The following is a 25,299-nucleotide window of genomic DNA, read 5'->3' as shown; positions in this document are numbered from 1 at the left end:
GCCGCCCCTTCCCCAGATGGGAAGGCGGAGGGGCAGTCTGGCTGCAGGTCTGTCTCCAGCGCCCTTGAGCAAGGGACATGGAGCTGACTGCAGGGCAGTGCAGAGGGGGTGCAGTTTCCTTCCTCTTGACCCCGAGGACTGTGGCGTGCAAGGGCTGGGGGAACCGGAGGGAGAGCAGCACACCTGCACCGCTTCAGGCTGGAGATCCGACAATCTCCTAGGGCCATGCATGTGATTTTAAGGGCTTCCCCTCTGTGAGCCTCGGTCTCCCCATTGTTAGATGGGACTGACCGTAGAGGGTCTTTGTGAGGGCTGATGAGATGGTATACAGGTGCCTGGAACATTTGGTAAATCGTAGCCTTCGCTAGTGACTTGTAGAAAAAGGGGTGGCACCTCAAGCACTCACTCAGGGGCTTATGGGTGGGTTTGTTTATTCCCTTAGAGATCCAGCAAGCATCTGTTGAGTGCCTACTGTGTGTCAGGGCGGCCTGAACACACCTCCAGCCCCCTCAGGGGTCGTTCTGACTTGGGTTTCTCCTCCTTAGCTAATAATCAAATAGTAGCTACCATTCAGTTTACATACAGGAAGCTGAAGTCTCAAAGAGCAGTGACTTGTCCAAGATCACCCCCTCCAAGATAGGTAAAGGCCTAAATTTAAGCTGCAGAGGCATCCTGATAAAGTTGGGCCACCCACCTGGCCTGGATCCTCCACCAGCAGGGCCGCCAGGACGGAGACTGCAAGCAGAACCCCCTTTCCTTGTACAGGGCTGTTGGGGGCAGTTGAGGTTGGTACAGTGTTGATTCTGTCACCACATCCGGGGGCTGGGGTGGGGAAGGAAGTCTGAGGCTGGAGAGAAAACCCAAACCACCACCTGGGGAAGCTGCATGGAGCCCAGAGGGATGAGGGGGGCTGAGGCCACGTGGAGCCCACAGCCAGGCTCCTGATTGTGTCGCCTCCTCATCTGTCCACTTAACCCTTTTCATCCTCTCTGAGTTCCTGGGCCCTGGGGGCCAGGTATCAAAGGCATATTACAGAGGGGCTGGACTCACCTGGAGACACCTGACGGGGGGAGGTGGAGGTCCCAGAGCAAGCAGGGAGAGACAGGACTGCACACAAACTCCCATGACGTGCTGGAGCCCTGGAGCAACCCCTCCTCCACCTCATCCTCTGACAAGGGGACAATAGGTGGCCCCTACTTGAGGTTGTGAGAACTGGTTAAATGTCAGGAAAAGGGACTGGCTCCCAGTGCAGCAGAGGGAACATCAACCACTGAGAAGGCAGGGACTCCACGCTATGGCGAGGGCTGGGTTCCTGCTCGTCCTCCAGGACCCTCCCAGCATGGCTGCCAGGTCCACCCCCTTCCCTCCTGCTCCCCAGGGGCCCAGGTGTGGAGTGGGACCAGGAAGGAGGCTCAGTCCTCAGCACCAGCCAGCAAACACGCTTAGGTGGCCAGGGTCTCCGGCTGACCTGTCACACTGTGACATCTCCTCAGGGTCCTGCCCTGGGTGCGTGCACTCAGGAACAGAAAGGAGGGGCACGAGGAGATTCGGTTCTGTGCCCCTACTTCCGCCCCTCCACCAGCACCCCGCCCAAGCACCGGGCCAGCACCCCTCTGCTGTACCACAAAACCTCAACCCATCCAACTCCACCTCCCCCCAAGCTCCACCCACCCAGGCAGAGGGGGTGATTCCTCCCCCAAGTCCCCAGCCTCCTCAATAGATGGCACGGGCACCCATCTTACTCCAAAGGGTTTATTGAGACAAGTTTTCACATACAAGTTCAGGGACAGAGAGGATGGGGCTTATAAACAGGAACCTGGAGGGGGATCAAGGGTGTGGGCAGAGGGTGAAACCCAAACGAAGAAAGTGAAATAAATAGAGGTGAAGTGTGTAGCCAGGAGACCGACAGACCATCACACAGTGATAACGGGGCGGGGAGCCATTAAAATCCCATTTATTTATACAGATATACAGGGAGTTATGGGGGGGCCCAGGGGCCCCTACTCCACCCTCCAACACCTTAAGGAGGGGCTCAAGAAGGCCCTTGGAGAAGGCTATTCCTCTCCAGGGGACCGTGGGGATCTGGAAGGGCCACTCTCAGGAGGGCCATAGGTGCTGCTTCCCCAGGCAGGTCCACGGCCGGGGAGGCTTGGTTAGTGTCTGAAAAGCAGGGGGGCCCTGTGAGTGGCCCTGGAGACCCCTCCCAGCACAGCTCCCGCCAGGCCTGGAGGGGCAGGGCTCAAGGGAGCACCTGGTACCTCCCGGTATCTTAGAACTGACCCCCAAGAATACTTGGACCTGGCTGTGCTGCCCCCAAGGAGGCAGGAGATACCAGGAGTGGGCATCAGGGTACGGGCAGAACCCCGAGGCCATCCTCGAGGGGCAACTCCTAAAGGGGCCCATCCCCAGACTGGGTACAGGTGTTCCCGGAGAAAGGGCTGTTAGCACCGCCAGGCTCCACGGCAGGCAGGGAGAGGCCGACCTCTGACCCCCAGAGTCAGGCTGGGAGCCACCTGCAGAAGAGAAGGAAGGGAGACCTGACCACACCTTTAGGACCCTCCCTGGGCCTTAGCCCCTCCCCTGTGTGCCCAAAGGCTACTCAAGTCATTCTGAGCACAACCTCAAGTGCCAGGCCAAAGGGCTGTGGGGCCCTCCGGGACAAGGATGCAGAGCCTTCTGCCCTCCCCTCCTGCACAAAGGGCCTGCCACTCACCTCAGCCCCACCTGCCAGGCCCACTCCCCAGCCAGTGTGGTGGCCAGGGCGGGGCCAGGTGGCATCATACGAAGACCTTGGCCAGGGCATCGGCGCCAGCACTGGCAATGAGGGCCTTGCTGGGATGACAGGCGACAGCATGGATGGCCTCTTCATGCTTCTTACGGTGGGCTGTGATCTCCTGCACACACGTCTTGTTGTCCAGGCTCCACAGGCGCAGGGAGCAGTCATGGCCTGTGCAGGAGTGGGAGGACTGTCACCAAGTTCCTCACCCAGACCTGGCCCTGGACGCCCTCATCTGGCCTCATCCTAAGGCCATAGGTGGAGGCTCTGTCCAAAGGACGGACCTGTCCCCGTCCTATCAACCATCCATCTAGTCACTTCACTGGGTGTTTACTGAGCACCTACTGCAAGACAGGACTGGGAGGGTCACAGGACAAAACTGGCCAATCTTCCTGCCCTGTGGACACTGCAGTGTGAACAAAACAGCAGACAGGGGTGGGGACATAGCCCAGTGGTGGGACATTTGTCTAGCATGTGCCAACCCCAGTATCAAAGAGAAAAAAGAAAGAAACAGCTCCAGGCGGTGGCACCCAAGGAGAGGGAGGGCACAGGGCCATCCAGGCAGGGTCACAACTGTGGAGACTCCTGGGAAGGCTGGAGAGGCAGCCTGGCCAGACCTGGGACCTTGAAGGCTTGGCCGGTGGAGCCCTTCGTGCAGGCCCCAGCCCGGGATAAGGACACTCTGCACCAGGTTTAGTCTTACTGACAGTCCCCTCACGCTGTCCAGACTGCTGTTGTCATCATTGGGCAAGGACAGAAAGAGGCCTGGGCCAAGATGTTCACCGGGTGCCGCAGTGACATGAGGCAGACAGCCATGGCCTGCGCCTCCTTCAGCCTCATCCCCACTCTGTGCACACGGGCACAAGCACACTACCACCAAGGCCAGCCAAGGGAGTCTGAGGCAGGGAGGCAGGCCTTGCCCGTCAGCCCCAGGGAGCTCTGTTCCCAGCCCTCCAGCCACAGTCCACTGATGCTGGGCCACAGTGCCCACCTAAAGAGACCAGGGCAGAAGCAAGCGTTCAAACCCCCCAAGGATCCAGTTCTGAAACTTCTGAGCCTCAGGGCCCACAACTATAAAATGGGGACAAAAACACTCACTATAGAGGGTGACTCAGAAGAGTAAACAAAGTGACACAGGTGAAGTGTCTACTGTGGACTCTACACACACAGCTGGCTGTCACCACTGTCATGAACAGCAGTTCTCCTGCCACCAGTGATTCCCAGCCCATGTGGATTCCAGCCCAGGGAGCCCCTGAGTCAGTGCCCAGCTTTTGCTTCTCTGGTCGGGAGGGGGCAGCCACAAGGTCCCAACTTACTTCCTGACATCAGGAACACACCATTGGGGTCCACGGCTAGGCAAGTGACTGCGTCCAAGTGGGCCACCATGGAGTGCACGGATTTACCTGAAGGGAGAGAGGGTGGGTGGCAGGTCCCTTTCCCTCGGGCCTTGCCTGGGAGGCGAGAGGGCTGGAGAAGGCATACAGGGGCTCCATGTGGACCCCAGGTTCTGGGTTGAGTCTGCTCCACCCCACCCCTCATGAGCACAGGGGGGAGGGCCGGCTGGAGGCCAGGTCTCACCTGTCCGATTGTCCAGGAAGCGGATGCCTCTGTCGTCATGGGCAGTGATGGTGAGGGGCTGGTTGGGGTGACTCACCACCTGGTTGATCTGGCTTGGGCCTGGAAAGAAAAGAGAGAAGGAAGAATGCAGAGGAGAAAACTGGGGAGACAGGACGGGCAAGGGGGCTCCAGCACTGCCCGTGGTGCCCGTGGTGCCCGTGCCTGAAGCTTAAGGGGCCATTCCCTTCCATCTGCCCTGGTGCGGCTTCCGCCAGATGGTCCCTGGGCCTCCTCTGCAGTGGATGTAGAAATATTCTGTCCTTTCTACAAGGCGTCCATGACACACTGCCCCTGGCCTCCCCTGAGACCTATATGTGCTGCAGCATGGCTCGTCTCCACTCAATCTTATTTCCTTCCTGCTTAGAGTCCCTGAGGGCACAGGGGAGAGAACTGGCAACTGGGTCCCCAGAGCTACTGGAGGAACTGGGACCCTACAGGCTATTCAGTCCCTAAGCCCTCAGACCCCTTACCACTGCTCCCTCGGGACTCCAGTGTGAGGAGGGCGCTGCCAGCCTCCAGGTCATACAGTACAGTGTCGCCAGAGCGGAAGGAAGCCACGACGTGGGCAGGCTCGATGCTGGTGAAGGCCACTGAGGTGGGGATCCCGTGCTCTGAGGGCAGAGGGGAGAAGACTGCCCAAAGAGCCGGATCTTGCCCTGGCACCCAGGGCCCTCTCAGGAGCTGCCCCTTCTCTCCAGGCCTCTAGCTCTAGTGGGTGCCAGAGGTCCCACTTACCGCCAGTTGTGGGGAAGGTACAGAGGCAAGCTGGGCTGCTGCTGCTGGGGTCCCAGATGCGGACGGTGCCATCGGCAGAGCAGGAAGCCAGGCGCTGGGAGGTGGGACTGAAGGCCAAGCCCCACACTGCGTCCCCATGGCCCTCTAGGACATGGCTGAGCACACTTGGGTCTGGGCCAGCCCAGGGAGAAAACAGGCTGAGTCAGGGCTGCCTGCCCATCTGGATGGCCCAGGGGCTCTCATTCTACTGGGATGCAGCCATTGCTTTACCTGGCCTCACACCCGAATCCTGGCTCCCACAGAGAAAGCCCAGTTCCCCACCACCTGGCCCAGCTAACGCCTCTCTCTTTCTCCACATCCTCCTCACAAACCCTCCGGCCAGCAGTGAAAAGACCTGCTGAGCCAGAGCACAGACTGCCTGGCTGACCAGTCCTGGCACGTGCTGGACCCTGCCCCCGGCGCCCTGGCTCTGCCTTCCCACCTCATCTCCCTGCCTCGCGCTACCGTCCTCAGCTGCACACCCAATCAAGCTGCTCCTGGTTTCAGCCAGACGGGGAACCCTGTACCCCGGCTCCAGTGCCTCAGGTGGGCACGAGGTGGCCTACGTGGGAAGGAGTGGGGAGGCGTCCTCACCATAGCCATCGTAGGGGTCCATGTTGAGGTCTGGAATCTTCCAGCTGTGGATGCGGGCATCCGCCCCTCCACTGTAGCAGTACTCGCTGTTGCTGCCCATGGCTACTGCCAACACAGGGCCCCTGCAGGGGGCAAAGGTGGGGAAAGGGAGGTGAGACAGGCAGCTCAAAACTTTCCATGGCTGCGGGGACATGAAATTTCTAAGGATGGCCGAAAGTAACTCAGTGTCAGGCTTGGTCATGCCACCCAGGCAAGCTGCCTGTCCCCAACCCGTATTCGTTTCCAACTTGGAAGAGCCAAACTAAGGCCACCGCCAGGAGCACATGGGGACGACAGTCCAGGAGTGAGAGAGCGTTCAGGTGTGCCACACAGATGGAGGGCACAGGGACTGAGCCTTTGCCACCAGCTAGCCCCTAGGAGGGCCCCTCCTACCTGTGGGCCCGGAAGGCATGGATGGGCTCCACGTCCAGCGCAGCATTCCTGGGGGAGACAGAGTCAAGCATCACTGAGACCCCCAGCCCTCAGCCTGGAGGCCCCACCCCTGCTCTGGGACTGCTGCCCTCACTTCTTGGCCGTCACTGCCTTCTGCAGGTTCCACAGCTTGAGCGTGCCGTCCTCGGAGGCGGTGAGCAGCGCCGACTGGCTGTGGTGGAAAGCCAGGGAGCGGATGCCATCATAGTGCGAGCGGAGGGTGAACTTGGGGTTCCACGTCTTCTTGAAGGCATCCTTACTGTCAGACAGCTGAGGGGGCAAGCTGCCTCAGTGTCCCCTTGTCCGCTCTGGCCCTCGTGCAGACACTGACACCCGGGCCCAGGACACCTCCAGTTCCCACCCAGACTGGCTCCAGCTGGACACCCTCCCTTCCTCCATGTCCAGCAGAGCCCCTCACCCACTCAGCGAGCCCCTGCAATGTGCCAGGTGCTGGGGAAACCAAGGAGCCTGAACTCTTGGGGTCTTGCAGTTCAGAGGGGGCATCTGCATACATCACACACTATGAGCGGTGCTATAAATCAAGAATACCCAGCTCCTGGGGATATAGCTCAGTTGGTAAAGTGCTTGCCTCATGCACAAGGCCCTGAGTTCACAAAAAAAAAAAGAGAGAGAGAGAGCGTGGCTGGGTACTTCACGAAATGGATGAGGGGTGGATGAAGCCAGAGGCCAACAAGAGGCAGAATGGTGAGCCACGTCCAGAAATAGGCATTTCACCATAAGAAAAAGGCTTAGGGAAAGGGGGAGTCACAGAAGGGTTCAGCACAGGGGAGTTACGTGGCTGGCTCTGGCCAATCCAGGGAAGCTCAGATTAGGGGAAGAATAGCTGCAGGGCTGGGGCTGGGGCTGGGGCTCAGTGGCAGAGCGGCCGCCTCGCATGGGAGGGGCACTGGGTTCGATCCTCAGCACCACATAAAAGTAAATAAAGTTACTGTGTCCATCTACAACTAAAAAATATGAAAAAATAAAAAATAAAAAAAGAATAGCTGCAGAGAGATGGGTTAAGAGGCCATAAAGCTGCAGGGAAATAGGAGAACACCGAGACCAGACACTTTGCCACGGAAATGGAGACAAGTGTGCGGGAGGAGGAGGTTTGGGGCAAAACCCACAGACCTCTATGGATGAGTCCCTGAGGCCCACATATGCCCTCACAAGGGTGCTGGTACACACCCAGCAGGGATGTGGAAGGGCCAGACTCAGACTGTCCGGCTGGCCGAGTGTCCTGCCCCAGCTGAGGTTCATGCCACATGACCCTCTCAACCTGGCTCAGCCCCCTGCAGGGTCCCTGCTGAGCCCTCCTTTCTGCCACAGCTCTCTGGAGCTAGAGGACCTGTGGCAGAACTTCTCCTGTGCCCCCTGGGGGAGTGGGGGAGCCTCGTGGCCAGCTCCAGGCAGACCCTGTGCCCAGCCCCACTCCTGCTCTCCACACCATGACTCCTATCTTGCTGGATCAACCACTCAAGGTCCTGATCTGCCGGGGAAAAAAGCTCACATGCACCCTACCCGCTGCCCCAGAGGTCCCCAGATGGCCCAAGGCCTGACTAAGGTGTCAGGTTCAGAACACAGGCCACAGGGTCTGCCCTGCACCCCTGACAAACAAGGTGAAGCACCTCCTGGGGCCTGGGATGACCTCATAGTCCTGGGCTGAATCCAGGCCTAAAACATGTGGTCAGAGTTTGGCAAGGGCTGCACTGAGCGTGATTCCAGGGGGCACCTGAGAACTTACGTCACAACTGAGGTCGTTGTCGTTGGTGACGGTGAGATCTGCCAAGTCCCCCAGGCTCACCTCCCCGCCCCCGATAGTGTCCATGATGAAGACGTCTGAGGAGAAGCCAAAGGAACCTGGTAGGGGGAGGGTGGGAGGGGCAGAGAGGGCCAGGGAGAGAGAGGCAGAGAGAGGCAGAGAGAGATGAGGAGCGAGAAAGAGGGAGGGAGGAGGACGAGATCAAGAACCACAGCTGGAAAGGAAGAGACAGAGAGACAGACAGGGCAGGACAGACAAAAGGAGAGGAGACAGAGACAGACAGACGAACTTTTGGGACAGGGAGGCTGCAGACTGGAGGCTGGGCCTTGCCCCTGAGGACACAGAAGCCCTGGGCTTAGCTCTGCAGCCTCCCTCTGTCATGAGCCCCAAGGCACTGGGGCGTGGGGTTTACCTTCGTGAGGCCGAGGCTGAGGTGTGCCAGGAGGTGGGCCAGTCACTTTGGGGGGCAGCCCATCCACATCCCGAAGGTCAGCCAGAATTCCCTGGAGTTTGACACGACGACTTTCTACAGGGAGAAGACAGGCAGGAGTCACCCGTCAGTTCCAACCCAGCCTCGAGGGTGCTGTCTTCTCCATTGCCACAGGCCTTTCTGCAGCCGTGGGAAACTGAGGGACCCTCTGGGTGGTGGGCAAGTCTCTGCCCTGTCTTGGGCCTCCGTCCCAGCCATCCACCCATGTGACCTCCCCAAGGGCACTCCTGGCAAGGAGTCACGAAACAGAGAGGAAGGCGCAGCCCTGCACCACCTGCCTATCCCCCACCGGGTCCTTATCCTGTTCCCTCCTTAAGCTCAGCCAGTATTGGACACTGGCCACAGGGGGACAGTAGCCCAGCTCCAGGAAGAATGGCCTTGCCTGTGGCCCCCGGGACTTTCCAGGGAAGGGTGAGGGGCCTGGCCACTGGCTCCAGCCCCTGCTCCCCCCCGCCCCTCCCCTCTCGGAAGCGTATCCATCCGGTGGAGAGACCTGGCAGGAAGCAGCTGCGGAGGCTGTGGGGCCAGCGCAGGGCCAGGTCTGCCCTGGTGGCAGGCAGGCCAGTGGAGGCAGCTGAACAGCACTCGACTCACCCAGCTCATGGGGGCTCCCCTCTCCAGTGCAGCGCCGAGGGTCTGGAGACCCCTCCCCGTCCTCTCCTGAGCCCAGGAAGTCAAACTCATTGATGGCATCCTCTGAGTCGTCCTCCTCGTCTTCGTCTTCCAGCTCGGGAACAAGGGCCTTGGAGGGGAGCTGGGGCGTGGACAAAAGCAGGCAGGTCAGGGCTGTGTCAGAGACCAAGCCCACCTGGTCTCTGGGAACAGACAAGCCACAGTCCCCGGCCCTCTCTCTGCCTGGCACCCTCATACCCCTCCTGCCTGGGTGCCCTGCTCCAACCCCAGCTGTCCTGGAGGGTCAACTCAAGATTCTGGGGCGCCCCCTGCTGGAGCCCTCGGCAGCTGCCCAGCACTAGGGACAGGGCTGAGCCAGGAGCCCCTCATCCTGGCTTCCTGGACCTCTTGGCAGTCCTCCTCCACCTGCCGCTGTAATCCGTCCCTGCCGGTTCCTGCCCCCACCCCAGCCCAGGGCTTCTTGGGAAGACATGCTAAAAAAAGCAGTCAGGTGGGGACACGTACTTGTGCACAAGTGAATGCACAAAGATGCACAGTTAAAGGACAACAGCAGCATTTTAAGCACGTAACAGTAACCACGACACTAACCACTAGTCACACGCACCAACAGAACTAAAGACACTGGATGAGCTTTGCACACCTGGCTCCAGGTAACCACCACAAGCCCGCGCAGCCACCGCGGTCACTGGGCAGAGGGAAGCCACCTGCCCCAGTAGCCACCAAGTCCACGCTAGGCCATGCCCTGGGCAGCCTCAGCCAACCATGGCCTCCTCCAGGGTGTGGCTGACCCCGCTACAGGTGAGGACTGAGCTGGGACTGAATCTGGAGGCAACGCCTGTTGGGCACCTGTGAGAGGCCAGACTCTGGCCTGCACTGGGGACCACAGGAGTGGACATGGTCAAGGTTTAGACAGCATGTCCAGAGAGGCCATGGCCCGGGTCAGGACTCATGGACAAGTGGAACCATCACAGATACTCTGAAAAAGGCATGTGAAAGGGTTCTCCCATCACACCCTAGCCCTGTGGGAGCCACCCCACTCCAAGCATGCCTAACAGTGACCAACTGTTGCCATATGGGGGGCTCTTGGTGGAGGGTAGCCTCTGCACGGCTAAGGGCTATGTATCAGCTCACTTTAAACAGCCCAACCCAGAGACCGGAGACTCGGCCCCATTTCATGTGTTCAGAAACCAGCTAAGACAAGAGAAGCACGTGCCCTACACATGCAGCCAGGCCACCAGCCCATCAGGAGTCACAGCAGGTCTGCTGGGTCGGTCTGCCGTGTGGAGACAGGCCGGGGGAGGCAGAGACCCCGACACATGAGCCAGCCCACAGGGCACAAGGCACAACTGCAGTGACAGATGCGAAGGCCTAATGGGATATTAAAAGTCAGCTGTTTCTGCTGGGAGGACAAGAGGGGAGGACGGTTTCCCAGAGGAAGTTTTTCCCAGAGAAAGACTCCCCAGGCGCAGGAGGGACTGTATTCCAGACCAGGGAGGAGGTGAGAGGCCCCAGACTCCAAGCCCTGCTGCCCCACCTCCAGGCCTCCTGTGGATGCAGTTCCGTGCCTTCCGTTCCCCTCAGAGCCTTAACCAGAGGCCTCGGCCAGGCACGGCCCTGTGCGGAGACGCCGGGGGGCACTGGAAAGAGAACAGAAGCCACAACGAACTCATCCCTCACAGGGGCTGGGGAAGAGATACAGACCCGACTCCAGAGCGGTCAGGGCTGGGAAGAGAGTCCAGGGACTACAGGAACCCACAGGAGGTTCCTGACCCTGTGGGGGACACCAAGCAGAAAGCAAGCCAGAGAAAGGCCATGTCACCACAGGAGGAGGTGATGTCTGAGCCGAGTCGGGGGAAGTGGGGAAGGGGGTCTCGGCAGAGGCTGCTGCTGGGAAGGCCGGGATTCAGGGGAGGCCCAAGCCGTCTCCCATAGGCCCCTCCTTCCGGCCACATCTCTGCCTCCATCATGACTCATCCTCCTGCACATGACTCCACAAGGCCACCACCAGCCACAAGCGGCTCCCTGTCAGGGACTGCACCCTTCATGTCATTTCTGCCACTGGCACAGAGCTGGCCAAGTGAAGGCCCAAACTGATGTTGCTCGATAGACAAGACCACGCCAGGTCTAAGGACAGCATCCTTAAGACGGCGGAAGCACGGGGGCTCTGGCAGGCAGGGAGCAGGGGGATACGTAGTCGGCGCCGGGAGCCAGATCTCGAGACCACGCTGAGGCAACCTGGACACTTCGCCAAGGGCCGTGTCCCTGGGCCTGGGTCCTTACACCAAGAGCAGACTAGACACCCACGTCCTAGAGCCCCCCCAGAGCCAGGCTGACCTGGACTCAGCCATACTCACACCATTTACAAACATCTACTGAGCGTCTCTGTTCCACACCCTTTTGAGGACACAGGGACAGAGCCACAGTCCCTTCCTGATGGAGCTCCCAGGCTACTGGAGGAGAGAGAGAGTGACAGCCACAGCAAGAACACTGACTCCACTGGTGAGAGCCTGAGAGGACACCGAGGGCACGTGGCTGGTGAGGCCTCGCCCGCAGAGCTCCAGAGGAGTCTCCAGTCCACGCGCTCGAGCTGAGGAAAGGAGGGGGGCAGCTGGGGGGAGCTCAGACAAAGGCCCTGGGGGCACCTCTGTGGTCAAGAGGGAGGGCCTGCTGCGGGACCAGGGAGGGGGCCACCTTCACACGCTGCTTCTTGTGCTGCACGCTGTCCAGCTCGTCGTCCTCATCGCTGTCCTCGTCCTCGCAGTTCTGCAGGAAGGGGATCTGCTCCAGCACCGAGCCCCCCAGGCGCTCTTGGCCGTCTTTGCCTGCCGCATTCCTGCCCAAGACAAGGACAGGAGGAGATCAGTCCTGCCAGGCGATGAATCCCAGGTGGGAAGGAGCCCGGCGTGTAGCGGAGGCGGGACTCAGTGAAGTTACTAAGCCCCGAGGAGCCTGGACCCTGATCACGCACATCCTGACCCAGGCTCTGCCCAGCAGATCCCTCATTCAGACCAAAAATAGCCCAGCGCCTCCCAAAACTCCCGCCAGGATTCTGGAGGCCCCGTACCCACCCCGACAGCACCTGCCCCCAGGGACCAAGCTGGAAAGGAAGTGCCACTGACGCAGCAGCTCCTGTTCCCACGGCCAATCCAACCCAAAGCCCAGGTCAGTAGCAGGCAGGGAAGAGGAACTGGCCACCCAACCAATGTCTCCGGGGCCATGGCTGAGCAAGGCTGCAGGACCTGGGCTACCCCAGCGACAGATGGCACTCCTACATCTACCTCCTTGATGACAAGTTCCAGCAGAGGAAGTGTCAGCCAAGCCCGACTCCATGGCAAGGTCGGGTCAAGCAAACCCCTTCCTTCTGACATCTGGCTGCCACAGTTCTCAGTTGCCGGGGACCCCCGCCCCTGGGTGCAGAGATGACTCACCCAGGCTGCCCAGCCTAGTGCTCTTCCTCTTCTCCCGGGAGCACCCCCAGACCCTCCCCACACTCACTCCGTGGCTTCTTCCTGCAATGCCCCCCCCAGCTCCCCTTTCCTGTTTGTCCCCCCTTTGGCTCCTCTCTCACATCTCAAGGCAGGGGACTCAGATTCCCCAGGCCATCTATCCTGCTCCCTCACTGACGGCGGGCAGTCCTTGCCTTCCCAAGAATATCCAGGGGCTGGCGAACTAGGGCTGCGTTTAGGGGCTACCTGGGCCAAGCTCCACACGGGCCCCTCAAGCTGCTCTCCACAGCCCTGCGGTTCCACTAGTCTCCCTATTTTAGGAGACGCTGCTCCATCGTTCAGACCAAACCCTACTTCCTTTGCTCCCCGTCACCTAAATCCTTTAAATAGTGCCAACCAAGGAGAAGCCACCATTTCCCACCTCTCCACCTCTAAGAGCCCTCAGTCCTCACCTCCCCCAGCTTCCCTGACTCCACAGCCTCTCATCACAGCAGACCTGCCAGAAACCAATGGCTTCCCACAAACACCAAGTGTAGAATCCAACTTTTTTTTTTTTTTTAGAGAGAGAGAATTTTTATATATATATATATATATATATATATATTTTTGGCGGACACAACATTTTTGTTTGTACGTGGTGCTGAGGATCGAACCCGGGCCACACACATGCCAGGCGAGCGCGCTACCGCTTGAGCCACATCCCCAGCCCCCAACTTTTTTTTAATACCAGGGATTGAACCCAGGGGTACTTAGCCTCTGAGTCACATTCCCAGACCTTTTTTTATATTTTCTTTTGAAATAGGGGCTCTCTAAGTTGCTTAGGGCCTTGCTAAGTTGCTGAAGCTGGCTTTCCTCCCTCAGCCTCCTGAGCCTCTGGGATTATAGTGTGTACCATGGCGCCTCCTAGTACCCAGCATGATCTGCCTTTGAGACCCATACCTCACCACAGCCCTCAGGCCTGCATCTCCACGCTGGTTCCTGCTTCCTGCACACATCACGCCTGTCTCTCTCAGGACAGGGGCTTCACTGTTATCTCTGCCTAGAACATTTTTCTTCTAGGTACCATTGCCCAAATGTCCCCTTCCTATCTCATCCAAAATAGCACTATTTCTATCACTTCTTGTTTTTATTTTAGGTACCAGGAATTGAACTCAGGAACACTTAACCACTAAGCTATATCCCCAGCCCTTTTTGTTTTTATTTTGAGACAGAGTCTTGCTAAGTTGTTTAGGGCCTAAGTTGCTGAGAATGGCTTTGAACTTGGGATCCTCCTGGCTCAGCCTCCCAGGCTGCTGGGATTACAGGCATGTGCCACCATGCCCAGCTTTATTTTGTTTTGAGGCAGGGTCTCACTGTGGTGTGCCCACTGGCCTTGAACTCCTGGGCTCAAGGAATTCTTCCACATCAGCCTCCCAAGCAGCCAGGACTACAGGAAAGCACCACCATGCCTAGCCATCTCCCGCCATGCTTAACATTACACCTAATAATGACATTATTAACTCTGACAAATAAGAGCTCCAGAGGTTGGTAACTACGTGTTGTTCCCCACCAAGTGCTGTCAAGCCACGAGGGTCCACCTGGTGTGTGCAAGACTGAGCCTCGGGTAGGAGGCCTGGAGAGGAGGCCAGGAGAATGTGCCTACAGGGGACCAGAAGAGAATTCAGGGGATCCCAGCAATAGCGGTACAGAGGATTCCAGGACAAATGGACCCATAATACACCCCAGAAAGGGCCAGCAGGAAACCCAGGAGCACATGCTGGCTTTCAGACACGCATTCATCAGGAGGACACCCAGGGACTCACCTCTTGATCTGCTCCTCAATCTGCTTCACCAGCAGCGACTCACCACCACTGAGCCCCCCAGGGCCTGGCGCTGCACGGGGGCCCGCGTCAGTAGGCTCAGCGGCCCCATTGAGCTCCAGTGAGCGGCCCAGCAGGGAGCGTACACGCTTCGACCGCATGTCGAGGATGGTGTCTGTGTAGCCCACTTCTTCCAGGTACCTACAGGGTCAGAGCCACAACACGTCAGAACCTACTGAGCTTCTTCACAGATGGCAGGGGCCAATGCAAACTGTGACAGCCTTTCAAGGGGCCATTTAGGAGCAGACACCACAGTTTTCCACAGGCACACCCTGGCACAGCAGTTACACTCTCCAGACTGTTTCAGTGGAAGCTGTGGGCCACATGCACGCTGCACACAGTGTCCCTGGCACCGAGGGGAGAGCCCAACTGCAGGACCAAACTCGATGTCCACTGAAGGGGACTGTGCCAACAAATTGCTGAACGGGACTCTAAGCAGAGAGCAACCCATCAGAGGGCCAGAGAAAGATGGCTTTGGCAAACGGCAGAATGAAAACGGCAAGTTAGATGTTCCATGTGATTCTGTGTGTGTGTGTGTGTGTGTGTGTGTGTGTGTGTGTGTGGTGTTAGGTTGAACCCAGGGCTTTGTGCATGCAAGGCGAGCACTGTACTGACTGAGCCGTACTCCCAGCCCCATGGATTTGTTTTGGTAAAAGAAAAAAAAAATGTTAGGGTGTATATAAGCTTACATCACACACAAACACACACTTGTGTTATGTCCTCCAAGAAAGACGCAAACTGAGTAGCAGTGACCTTTACAGAGTAGGATCAGGGACGCAAAAGGGACTCTGGAAGCTTATTCCACTTACTTCTACACCTGAGCATATACTGCTTCTGCAACTTAAAAAACTGAAGCCAGCTGAGACTGGCCTAAAGAAAAAAAAAGAAAAAGAACAAACAAGAACAAAAAATCAATTGTGGGTATCTGTGGCTTGAAAAGATAAGACGGCAGTGCCTTGAGGCTCCACAAGGGACCTGTTGGCTAGGAAGTCCTTTCTGTTCATCCTGTCCCCTGGGAGCTGATGCCACCTCTGGTTAGTTAGGCTGCGTGTGCCTTCTTTTGCTTTCCCCTCGAGTGTCTGAGGCAGGGAAGCATGGTGACTAAGAAGGTGGCCTCCTGGATCAACGCCTGAGGTCCCCCTGCAGACCCTCCGCATATTAACCGTGGCCTCTGAGCAGCTATCTGCACCTCAGCTTCCTCACTGTGAAAGTGAAGAGGGGAATGCTGGCAGTTACACTGCACAGGGACAGACACTTAGGAGAGGAACCAGGTACACAGCAGGGACCTGGAAATGTGACCCATTAGCATCATCATTATTATTTTTATGTCGCCTGGGGTGACTGTGCATGTTCAACTGGCAGCTATACCTGCCGATTATTGAGCTTGGGGAAGCCAAGGACAGCTTCCTGATGTATGTCACAATGTCTGTAATACCAAAGAGTTAAAAACCTCAATGAAATACAATACAAATAATTTACATGGAAAATGTTCATGACACTTAGTAAAAGCAACGTGCTACAAAACACTGGAACAGCAAAAGGGAAATCATGGCTTATGTAACACCCATCCACAGAAGAATTGGGGAGTCTACCTGCCTCCATTTGGGAAGTCAACAGTACAAATGACAAAACTGTTATGGGCACATAAAATCCCCAGGGTAAAATTATGAGTAATGTTTATTTACTATTAATATTAATATTTTTCAGTCCTGGGAATGGACTGGGGCCTCATACATGCTAGGTAAGCACTCTACCACAACATCCCCAGATCTTTTTATTATATTTTTGTCAGGGTCTCACTCGCTAAGTTGTTGAGGCTGCCTTGAACTTGCAATCCTCCTGCCTCTCTAGTACTGGAATTACAGGTGGGTATATTAGGCCCAGCCCAAGTTTTCTAAAATGTACAAATCCTTTCAATAATAAAAAAATAATAATTTGGGCCAGACACAGTGACACACACCTGTAATCCTAGTGCCGAGGAGGCTGAGGCAGGAGGATCGAAAGTTCAAGGCAGCCTCAGCAATGGCAAGGCACTAAGCAACTCAGTGAGACCCTGTCTCTAAATAACATAAAATAGGGATGTGGCTCAGTGGTCAAGTGCCCCTGAGTTCAATCCCAGTGCCCCACCCCAACAAAAAAAATAATTTGGCTGTGAGTATAGCCGAGTGAAGCAAGTGCGTAGCGTGCTCAAGGCCCTGAGTTCTGTCCCTGTACTTCAAAAATAATAAAATTTAAAAGATAAAAAATAAGTTCACACTACCCTTAGGGAAAAAAAAAAAGCCACAAAAACATTCAGGTTGTATTCCCACAGTAGGGTCCCCACATCTGCCTTCTGCAATGAGTACTTCCTCCTGATCCCCAGGCAGAGTTCCACTCATAGGTGACAAGCCATACAGCTGTGGCTAGCTGGGATCCCGATAATTCAGTATCCCCAGTGTGGACAGGAAGGACAGTGGAGTCCGCAGGCTTATCTCCTTTGCCAAATGTGTTGTGTCCTGCCCCTCATCCTGTCCCCACCCCCATACTCACTGTCGAAGAAGCTGCCTTCCCTCCTTCCATACCAGCGGGCTGTTCTCCAGGGTGACCGACTCCACAGGGCCGTTGGAGACTGGTGGACAGAGAAAGAAGGCTGTCTCTGAGCACCGCTACTCACCCAACACCTCCCCATCCCCTCACCCCAGACCCAAATCCATCTTCGCAGGTCACTTCCCCAGGGTTGGAAACCCATTCTCCTGTTCTCAGTGATTCTTGCTCCTGGAAATGCTCCTCACCTTTGTCTCCTGCCTGTTCCCCAAACCACCCCACAAGTAAAAGCTGAGCTCTGCCTTTTTTTTTATTTTTTAATATTTTTTGAGGTTGTAGGGACACAATACCTTTATTTTTATTAATTTTTATGTGGTGCTGAGGATGGAATCCAGTGCCCCACACGTGCAAGGCACACACTCCACCACTGAGCCCCAGCCGTGGCCCCAACAGAGCTCTGCTTTCCAACTCAGGCCTAGATGTCATATTCCTACCCAGAGCCTAGGAGGACAGGCAGCTGGGGTCAAGTCCGACTCTGCCACTTCCCATACTTGTGGTGTGACCTAGAGCAGGCCAGCCTACTCTCCTGAGAAATGCAGGTAATGACAGCACTGACCTCTTAGGATCACTTGGGGATCCAGTTGGTAATGTGCTTAGTATTATATACAGCAAGTATGTCCTGGTGTCCCCGCTGTGCCTCACTAGGCCTGGCTGCAGAGCCTGGCCACAGTGGAACTCACAGCCTGGCTGGAAGAGTCCCTGCACCTAGTGGGCAAGGGCCCTCGCAGCTCCCCTCGGCCAAGCCACAGCTTCACCCAGTGCAGCCCCTCGGGTCTGCCACCCTCCTCAGCTGTTCTGGCCTCGCTGATTCCCCCGTCCCTCCCCTGAAATCTGCCCTCACTGCCTCTGGAAGAACAAGCCTCTCCAGGCGCTCAGGCTCTAAGGACCCAGAGGGCAGGGGCTACTCGAATCCTGGTGTGCTCCTGTTCTGGGACAGAAAACAGCACCCACAAATAAACTTTCTGGATGTATAGCTGGATGCCAGCCCAGCACACACACCGCCTCTCGGCAAGGCTTCCGCAGCTTCCTACGCTGTCCACAGCACCCTATAAATAGCCTGGCTCCACTCCTCCCAGGGAGGCGCAAGCTGCTGCGATTCCATGGTGTCTCAGAGGGAGGGCTGGCAGGCAGGTCTACCCCAGGACGTGACAGAGTCCACAGAGCGCACACAGCAGGGCTCTGAGAACTCCATTCCATGGCCCCGCCCTGCCTCATGGCCAGGACTGCTTTCCACAGAGCACAGTAGGAGAGCACCCCATCTCTGCAATGCCCCTCACAGCCAGCTTCAGGGAGGGGTGACAAGGGCTGGGATCCCAGGCTGGGTACCTTGTTCTGCCAGATCTGGTTTCTTCTCCCCCTGGTTCAAGTCTGTCCCAAACTTCAGCTTATGATATTTGGCCCTAAAAAAAGCAAATGATTAATGAGCAAGAGACAGGTGAATGGGCCAGCAGTCACCTCCAGAATCCCAAATCCCAGGGCCTCCCTCACCCACTCACCCCACGCTGAAGCAGACGTGCCCCCAGGAGATGCCACGGTGGGTGCGGTGATGGAAAGCGACTCCTTGGAGTCAACCTGGCTGTGCTGCCACCCCAGCTCCAAGAGTCCCTGAAGCCACCCCCATCCTAAAGCCTCAATTTCTTGTCAGAAACAGGACAATCATGCCCAGCAAGTATCAGAATGGGTAAGCAAGACCGCTATGGTCCATAGTCAGCACACCGTGGGCCGCCAACACATGCACTGCCACTGCTGTCTACCCTGGATCCCACTGTGCCCTGCTTCCTCTTCCTCCCGAGGATGACAGGAAGAGGATGCCTGGTCCTCGAGCGCCTGCAGTCGAAAGGCATATGGCCCCCAGACCTCTCAGAGGTCAGGACAAGCAGGCGGCAGGACTCACCTTTCCTGCTTTAGCGCATACTCCAACATCTTGATCCGCCGCACCAGGTCAGTCTTTAGGTTTTCTTGCCCTTTCCTTTCTCCCTGGAGGAAGGCCACCTGAGCCTGGGGACAAAAGGGAGAGGAAGAGGGTCTCAGGGCTCAGTGATGGTGTCACTCACTCACTCAGGTACAGCCCCAGGGCACTGGCCAGACATGCTGGACCTGCCTCCGGAGTTCCCAGTCATGTCACCACATGAAAAATCTGAACAGGAGTGCTCAGCCCCAAAATGAAAATGGGGCCAGGGTAGGTCTGACTTGGCTACTGCCTTCCTGGCAGAAGGTCAAGGCCAGCAGAGGAGGGGATGAAGTGAGATGCAGGCCCTCGACCTCCCCTCCAGCATCAAGTCAGCTGTCACCCCTAAGGTGGCGGGTGGAGGTGGTGTCCCACTATTCTTTCCAGAGCATCTGTCTCTGAGAGGCGTAGGAAGTTACTTCTGGAGCTTAGGGACAAGAGTGGGTGGCTTAGCTCAGCTCCAACTGCAATGCAGAAACTTTACTACCCGACCCCCACCATGGGGACCAACTATCCCGATGTCACACCCAGGGCATGAGGGACATGTGCCACAGACACGGTCCAGGGCTCCTGCCAAGCATTTCACACCATCTGTTGGCTCAGACTGCCCCGGTCTGCTCTTCTGTCAACAGGTCTTTTGGAAACAAGGGGCCAACGGCCTTCGAGGCAGGATCTTGGCCCCTGATCATGTTCCTGAAGACCTCTGTCAAAGCCCTGAGCATGCGGCTCATCCTTGGCTTCTCCCCAAGGGCTCCACGTTCCAGCCTGAGACAGCCTGAGCTCCAGTCCTGGCTTAGTCACTTATTTGCTGCATTAGCTTAGGCAGATCATCGAGCCATCCTCTGGCCCTCTAGAAAATGGGGTGCACGAGAGAACCCCCTCATGTGTTCCATTCTCCTCAGCCAAGGCCCAGCCCAGAATGAGGGCTAGCAGATGCCAGCTCCTCCTTCCGCCTCTCTTGCTATTTTTATTCTCTGTCCATCCTTTTGAAACTTTAAAATGGGCCCATTTCCTCTGGGGAGCTAGGATCCCTGTGAGAGGCAAGGCCCGTCAGGCAGGAACGCTACGGACCACAGGCCCCCTGCCCTGCTAGACAACTACGTCTTCCGACCGTGGTGCTCCCCACACATCACATACCTGTTGAAGAAATACAAGGCTCTCCCGGAAGCCCCCCAGGCCGACCCTAGATATCTTCCTTCAAGCTTTGCTCTGCCCAGGGCAGCCTCTCAGATGCCCACCCACACCACTATTCCTTGCCATGGGCTGCCAGGACCCTGACCTCCAGCCCATGCACCTGGAGCAGGGCACGTCCCCATGCCCCAGGCCTGCCATCACCCCTGTTGTGCCCCAGGGACCAGGAACTGCCTTCAGGTCGGCTGAGAATTGAGCACATACTAAGTGATACTTAGCACTGGCCCAGGCCAGGGACACAGGCACATTTGTACACTTGGTAGGACCATGAATTAATGAACCCTTCCTGGAGGGCAACCTGGCAGTATCTAGAAAGAGATTCAGCCAGGCATAGGGGTGCACGCCTGTAATTCCAGCAATTCGGGACGCTGAGGCAGGAGGATTATGAGTTCAAAGCCAGCCTCAGCAATTTAGTGAGGCTCTAGGAAACTTAGCAAGACGCTGTCTCTAAATAAATTATAAAAAGGGCTAGGGACGTACGTGGCTCAGTGGTCAAGTACCCCTGGGTTAAAACGCTGGTATCAAAATAAAATAAAATGGGCTGGGAGTATGGCTCAGTGGTAGAGCACCCTCAGGTCCGAATCCTAGTACCTAAATAAATAGAGGTTCCACGACCTTGCTTTTGTCCTGTCAGTTCCACCTCTAGGAATGTGTTCTGCAGGCATGCCTGCAATGTTGCGCCTCTTTATGAACAAAGAAAAAGGGATACACACACTAATGTATGACAAAAGGAGAGCTGTTCATTTAATCCACAAACTATTTAAGCCCAAACTATGAATCAGGGTGCAGAACAGAGCAAGACGGGGTTTATATTCTAATAGGGGCTACGGGACTAAAAGCAGCACATAAACACATCATCAGATATGCTATGGCAAGACACCTCACTTATCCACCAAGAGGACCTTTTCCCTCCTAAGACTTTAATCAACATGTATATACTTAAATATCCTGGGCCTGTAGGCAGAATCCCCATGTGATCAACATCTCAGAAGCGTGAACTTCTGTCCTGTGTGTCTTCTCAGTACCCAAACCTCCTCTATACCTCATTTGGGAAGGTGGATGAGGGACAGTAGCCAGGGAGGGTCCATGCTGAGCAGCCCTGGGTCTGCCCCCGCCTGCCCTTCTCAGCTGTCCTCACGGGTGCTTCTACCTCCCAGCGTCTTTCCTTCCATGCTGGACCCCTCTGTTGGCTACAATGCAAGGATCTCAGCCCACTCTGCTCTGTTGTCCCCTTCTGTTTCTCTGGCAGAGAAGGGACAAAAGAGAACCAGAAATATGTGGTTCAAGTGTCTCAGACTGGTGGAATCCCACCAAAAAAGGGAAATGTAGGTGGCCAGTCAGCCTCCCAGCAACACCAGCAAGAGCCAGCAGCTCTATTTGATCTGTGAGCCAGGGTGGCAGGTGAGCCTGGGATCTAGAAGCTCTCTGCTCATCATATCTACCCACTGCCTCTCCCTCTGGCCAGACAGACAGAAGACACCCTCACCAAAAGAACCATAGTTCTGGGGGCTGGGATTGTGGCTCAGTGATAGAGCACTCACCTCACATGTGCGAGACCCAGGGTTTGATCCTCAGCACCACATACAAAAATAAACAAGTGAAATAAAAGTGTTGTGTCCAACTACAACTAAAATATATATATAAATAAAAGAATGAACCATAGTTCTGAGACATGGTGGCCGCCTCTCCCCAGCTCTTCCCTGTCTTTAGAAAGGCAGCAGCTCCCAGGCTTCCCTCTGGGAACTGTTGCTTCTTCATGCCTGCTTTTCTGTCCCAGGGTCCCCATGCAATGCCTGAAGCCCTGTAGCACCTCAGCTCCTCCCTCCCAAGTTCCCACGGCTCCTGGCAGGGAAGAGTTCCCACAAGATCCCGAACCCCCTGGGACAGGCACCACACCTGCTCCCACAGGAATGTCTGGGTCGGAACCCTCCACAAAGGGTTCCTCTAGTCCTCAGACAGCTTCCCTTTCAGAACACAGCACACGGCACCAGGGCAGAGCCCTACAATTGCATGCAACTGCGTGAGCGTGTGCAACCTGTGCAGACTCCTGCGCAAACCACCCTCCTCTGGGGGCCTGCAAGTTTCTGAGGGGCAAAAAGCATAGCCTACTTCTTGGAATCCCCATGAACACACTACCACTTATTATCAGACTGGATCTGCACTACCTCCCCACTCCAAAATCTCGGTGCCTCCTGATAGAACCTTGTCCTGAGCACTGGCTACACAGCAGGTCTGTGCAGGAAGCAGCCGGCTCAGCTCTTCCCAGTTCATCAAAAGTTACCTGACGCTGCTGGCGCAGCAGAGTCTGCAGTGCTGGAGGAAAGGTGTGTGAGAAGAGGTGCCACTGATGGGAATGGACAGCGCTGGGGCACTGTGGCATGGCACCAATCGAGGAACAAACATCTTCTCCCTCCACAACGCCACCCAGACAATCCGCTTTACCCAGGGAAATAAGCATATTCACCATTCTTTATTTCTTTTTTTTTTCAGCTTTGAGGATTGAACCCAAAGGTGCTCTACCACTGAGCTACATCCCCAGCCCTATTTATTTATTTATTAACTTTGAGACAAGGTCTCACTCAGTGGCTGAGGCTGGCCTGGCCTCAAACTTTAGATTCTCCTGCCTCAGCCTACCAAGTCACCAGGATTACAGATGTGTGCCCCCATTCTGCACACCGTAAGATGTTTTAATTTTTGCTAATGTAACAAAAGCATAAGGTAAGTGGTGCTGGAGACCAGATAAGAGAACAGAGCCTAGCCCGGTGCTCCCCATAAGTTCCCCTCAAACTCAAGAAGGGTCACTAAGACATGGGATACACATAGCTTTTCTCGCACTAGAAAAAGATGAGAAGGTGGTTAATGAGTGGTGTAGGATGCACTGGTGTGAAGTTCCACAGACCAGGATTCAGCTCAAACTCTGCTATGACTATTGGGTGACCTGGGGAGGCCATCTAGGCCAATTTCTTATCCGGATTGGGTGGAAAAAAGGAAGGAAACACAGTCCAGCCTCAATGATCCTTCATAAATCCTTTGCTCTCCCCAAACCTGTTTCCTCTTCTGCTTTTATTTAAAAAGGGAGGGCTAACATCATTTACTCTCTAGGATGTTGCAAGAATCAAATGAGAGTGTGTACCTAAAGTGCCTAATACAGTGCATAGCACATTAATATGCACTGAATAAATAGCAGCTGTTATGATTATTGCTGAGTGAGGTAATGACGTTGGCCCTGCCTACATAATGGGGTATTGACAAGATCTAATGAGATGTATGCTGGGAAAGAACTTGAAAAGTATAGAGTGAGCCACAAAAGTGAGGCTCACTTATGTAAGGATTCCTCTCCCAACCCAACCAGAGCCTCAGCCACCACTCAGCTAGGATTGGGGGAAGGGGCAATTGTGGGATGCTTTTTATCAAGCCCATCATCAAAATTCTAATCAGTTCTTTTTGTGGGCCCTACTACAATTAGATAGGAAGCAGCAAATCAAAGAGCAAAGATGGGCTGCTAGAATCAAGTACTCACAACTTCGGCTAATAATACACCAGCTTGGGAGTCCTAGGACACCTGGCAGCCCATCCCCGATCTTTTCAAATCCTCACCTCTCTGATCCCCAAACTTCTCTTGACACGGTCCAAAAATGACCCACACTCCTCAAGGTCACAAAAGCTAGCCCAATCCCTCAGACTCTTCCCTGCAGCATCCCAGGGCACATTCTCCCCTCCTCCACAAATCACAGGGTTCATCTCAGGATCTTCCACAGACACCATCCTGCTCTACAAAATGCTCCCCTAAAGCATCACCCTGGGCACCTCCATTCCCTTTCATTGTTCCCATCCCAGGCCCCCTTCTCCCGGCAGACACTGTTCCACTCCAGTTCAGGGCTCTTTACCTGACATCCTACACACACCTCCCGTGTCAGGGCCATCACTCCCACTCCTCCAAACTCCCAAACTGGTGCTCCTCCTACTCTCAAGCACCCCACACTGTTCCTAGGGTTCGTCCTCTACCCTGTCCACACTTCCACCCCGGGACCCCCTCCCCAGCCCTCTGCCACACATGCCGGGGCTCCCTAAAGTTTCCTCTCGAAACCCGGAGTCGTCCTCACACATCCATCTTTCAGTTCCTCGGGTCCAAACGCCCCGTAACACACCCCATTCCAGACTCCCGGACTTCCTCTCCTCACTCCTCCCGGCACCCCCAACCCGACCCGCTCTCTCGAGCCCAGCGCGCCCCAAGTTCTCCCAGGCGCGCCCGCTATCCCACCAGGAGCCCGGGACCCAGCTCAACCTCCCACCCGCAGCAGGTCGGGGACGGGCTCGCGGGTGGGAATCCCTCGGCCCCTGCGAGCTCCTGTCCACTCCGGTCCGGGACCGCTCGGATCTTGCAGAGCACTCCACTCCTCTGAGCGCCCTTCCCGAGTTCTCGGGAGCTTCCTCCGGCCCGAGCCGCCTCTCGGAGCCCCTGCCCGGGTGCGCTCACTCCCCCTCCAGCCGGCTCGGCTTCCTCCGCCCCTTTCTCAGGGTCGGTCCATCCCGGCCGCGGGCCCCTCCGCTCCCTCTCCGAGCCTTCCCGGGCCCCTACCGCCCCGGGGCTCTCGGGACCCCACTCGGACAGGCCCCCACCTGCTCCGTGGGACCGTCGCGGCTACCTCCCGCCCCCCCGGCCGTCCCGGCGGCCATTGCTCCAAGATGGCGGCGGCGGCGGCGGCGGGTGAGGCCGGGCCGGGCCGGGCGGGGGGTCGGGGGTCCTGGGCAGCGCTCACCTGCAACTCGGCGCGCTCGGCCTCCCAGCGCGCCTTCTCAGCTTCGAAGCGCGCCCACTCGTGCTGGATAAAGTGCAGGATCCCGGGCAGGCTCAGGGGCTCCGGACCCGCCGTGGGCCCGGGACTGCCTCCGCCGCCGCCTCCCTTACCTGCCGGGCCGGGCCCCGGAGCAGGGCCAGATACCGGGGCCGCCCCAGTCGGTCCGGGGCCCGCGCCGGAGCCGAGCGGGCGGCAGGAGGAGGCAGCGGCAGCGACCGCGGCGGCCGCTCGCTCCTCCATCATGGAGGCCCCGGGGCCGGCCCGCGCGCCCGCTGTGCCTCGCGCGCCTGCGCGGCCGCGCCAACCCCCCGCGCGCGCTCTTGGCGGGGGACTGGGAGAGGCGGTGACGAGCACCG

General features: G+C 56.8%; 1 protein-coding gene across 2 annotated transcripts; it reads right to left on the bottom strand.

Annotated features, from left to right (window-relative positions):
- Positions 1-1,738: 1,738 nt before the first annotated feature.
- On the bottom strand, positions 1,739-25,222 carry Strn4 (striatin 4). Of its 2 annotated transcripts, none has more exons than XM_077105654.1 (18): positions 24,905-25,222; positions 18,900-19,003; positions 18,332-18,405; positions 16,952-17,030; positions 14,366-14,563; positions 11,809-11,950; positions 9,079-9,238; positions 8,407-8,520; positions 7,977-8,092; positions 6,327-6,502; positions 6,194-6,241; positions 5,762-5,883; positions 5,129-5,299; positions 4,864-5,004; positions 4,355-4,453; positions 4,093-4,179; positions 2,714-2,947; positions 1,739-2,513 (listed from the first exon to the last, which is right to left on the bottom strand). In XM_077105654.1, the coding sequence occupies exons 1-17, from the start codon at positions 25,184-25,186 to the stop codon at positions 2,778-2,780; spliced, it is 2,283 nt and encodes a 760-aa protein (XP_076961769.1). In that variant the 5' UTR covers positions 25,187-25,222; the 3' UTR covers positions 1,739-2,513; positions 2,714-2,777. The 2 variants fall into 2 exon arrangements, with proteins under 2 accessions (XP_076961769.1, XP_076961770.1); XM_077105655.1 differs by having other exon boundaries at positions 7,977-8,071.
- Between the last annotated feature and the right edge of the window lie 77 nt (positions 25,223-25,299).

The sequence above is a fragment of the Callospermophilus lateralis genome, chromosome 18 (genome assembly GCF_048772815.1).
Source record: "Callospermophilus lateralis isolate mCalLat2 chromosome 18, mCalLat2.hap1, whole genome shotgun sequence".
NCBI classification, from domain to species: domain Eukaryota; kingdom Metazoa; phylum Chordata; class Mammalia; order Rodentia; family Sciuridae; genus Callospermophilus; species Callospermophilus lateralis.
The sequence above is the reverse complement of the archived record's forward strand: the minus strand, read 5'-3'. Positions and strand labels throughout refer to the sequence as shown.

Coding starts and splice junctions, on each gene's coding strand:
- Strn4 (XM_077105654.1), bottom strand. CDS start 25,186: ATGATGGAGGAGCGAGCGGCCGCCGCGGTCGCTGCCGCTGCCTCCTCC. Junction 9,239..11,808: donor ACAAGAAGCAGCGTGTGAAG/GTGGCCCCCTCC, acceptor TCCACGCCCCAG/CTCCCCTCCAAGGCCCTTGT. Junction 5,884..6,193: donor CATGCCTTCCGGGCCCACAG/GTAGGAGGGGCC, acceptor TGCCCCCTGCAG/GGGCCCTGTGTTGGCAGTAG.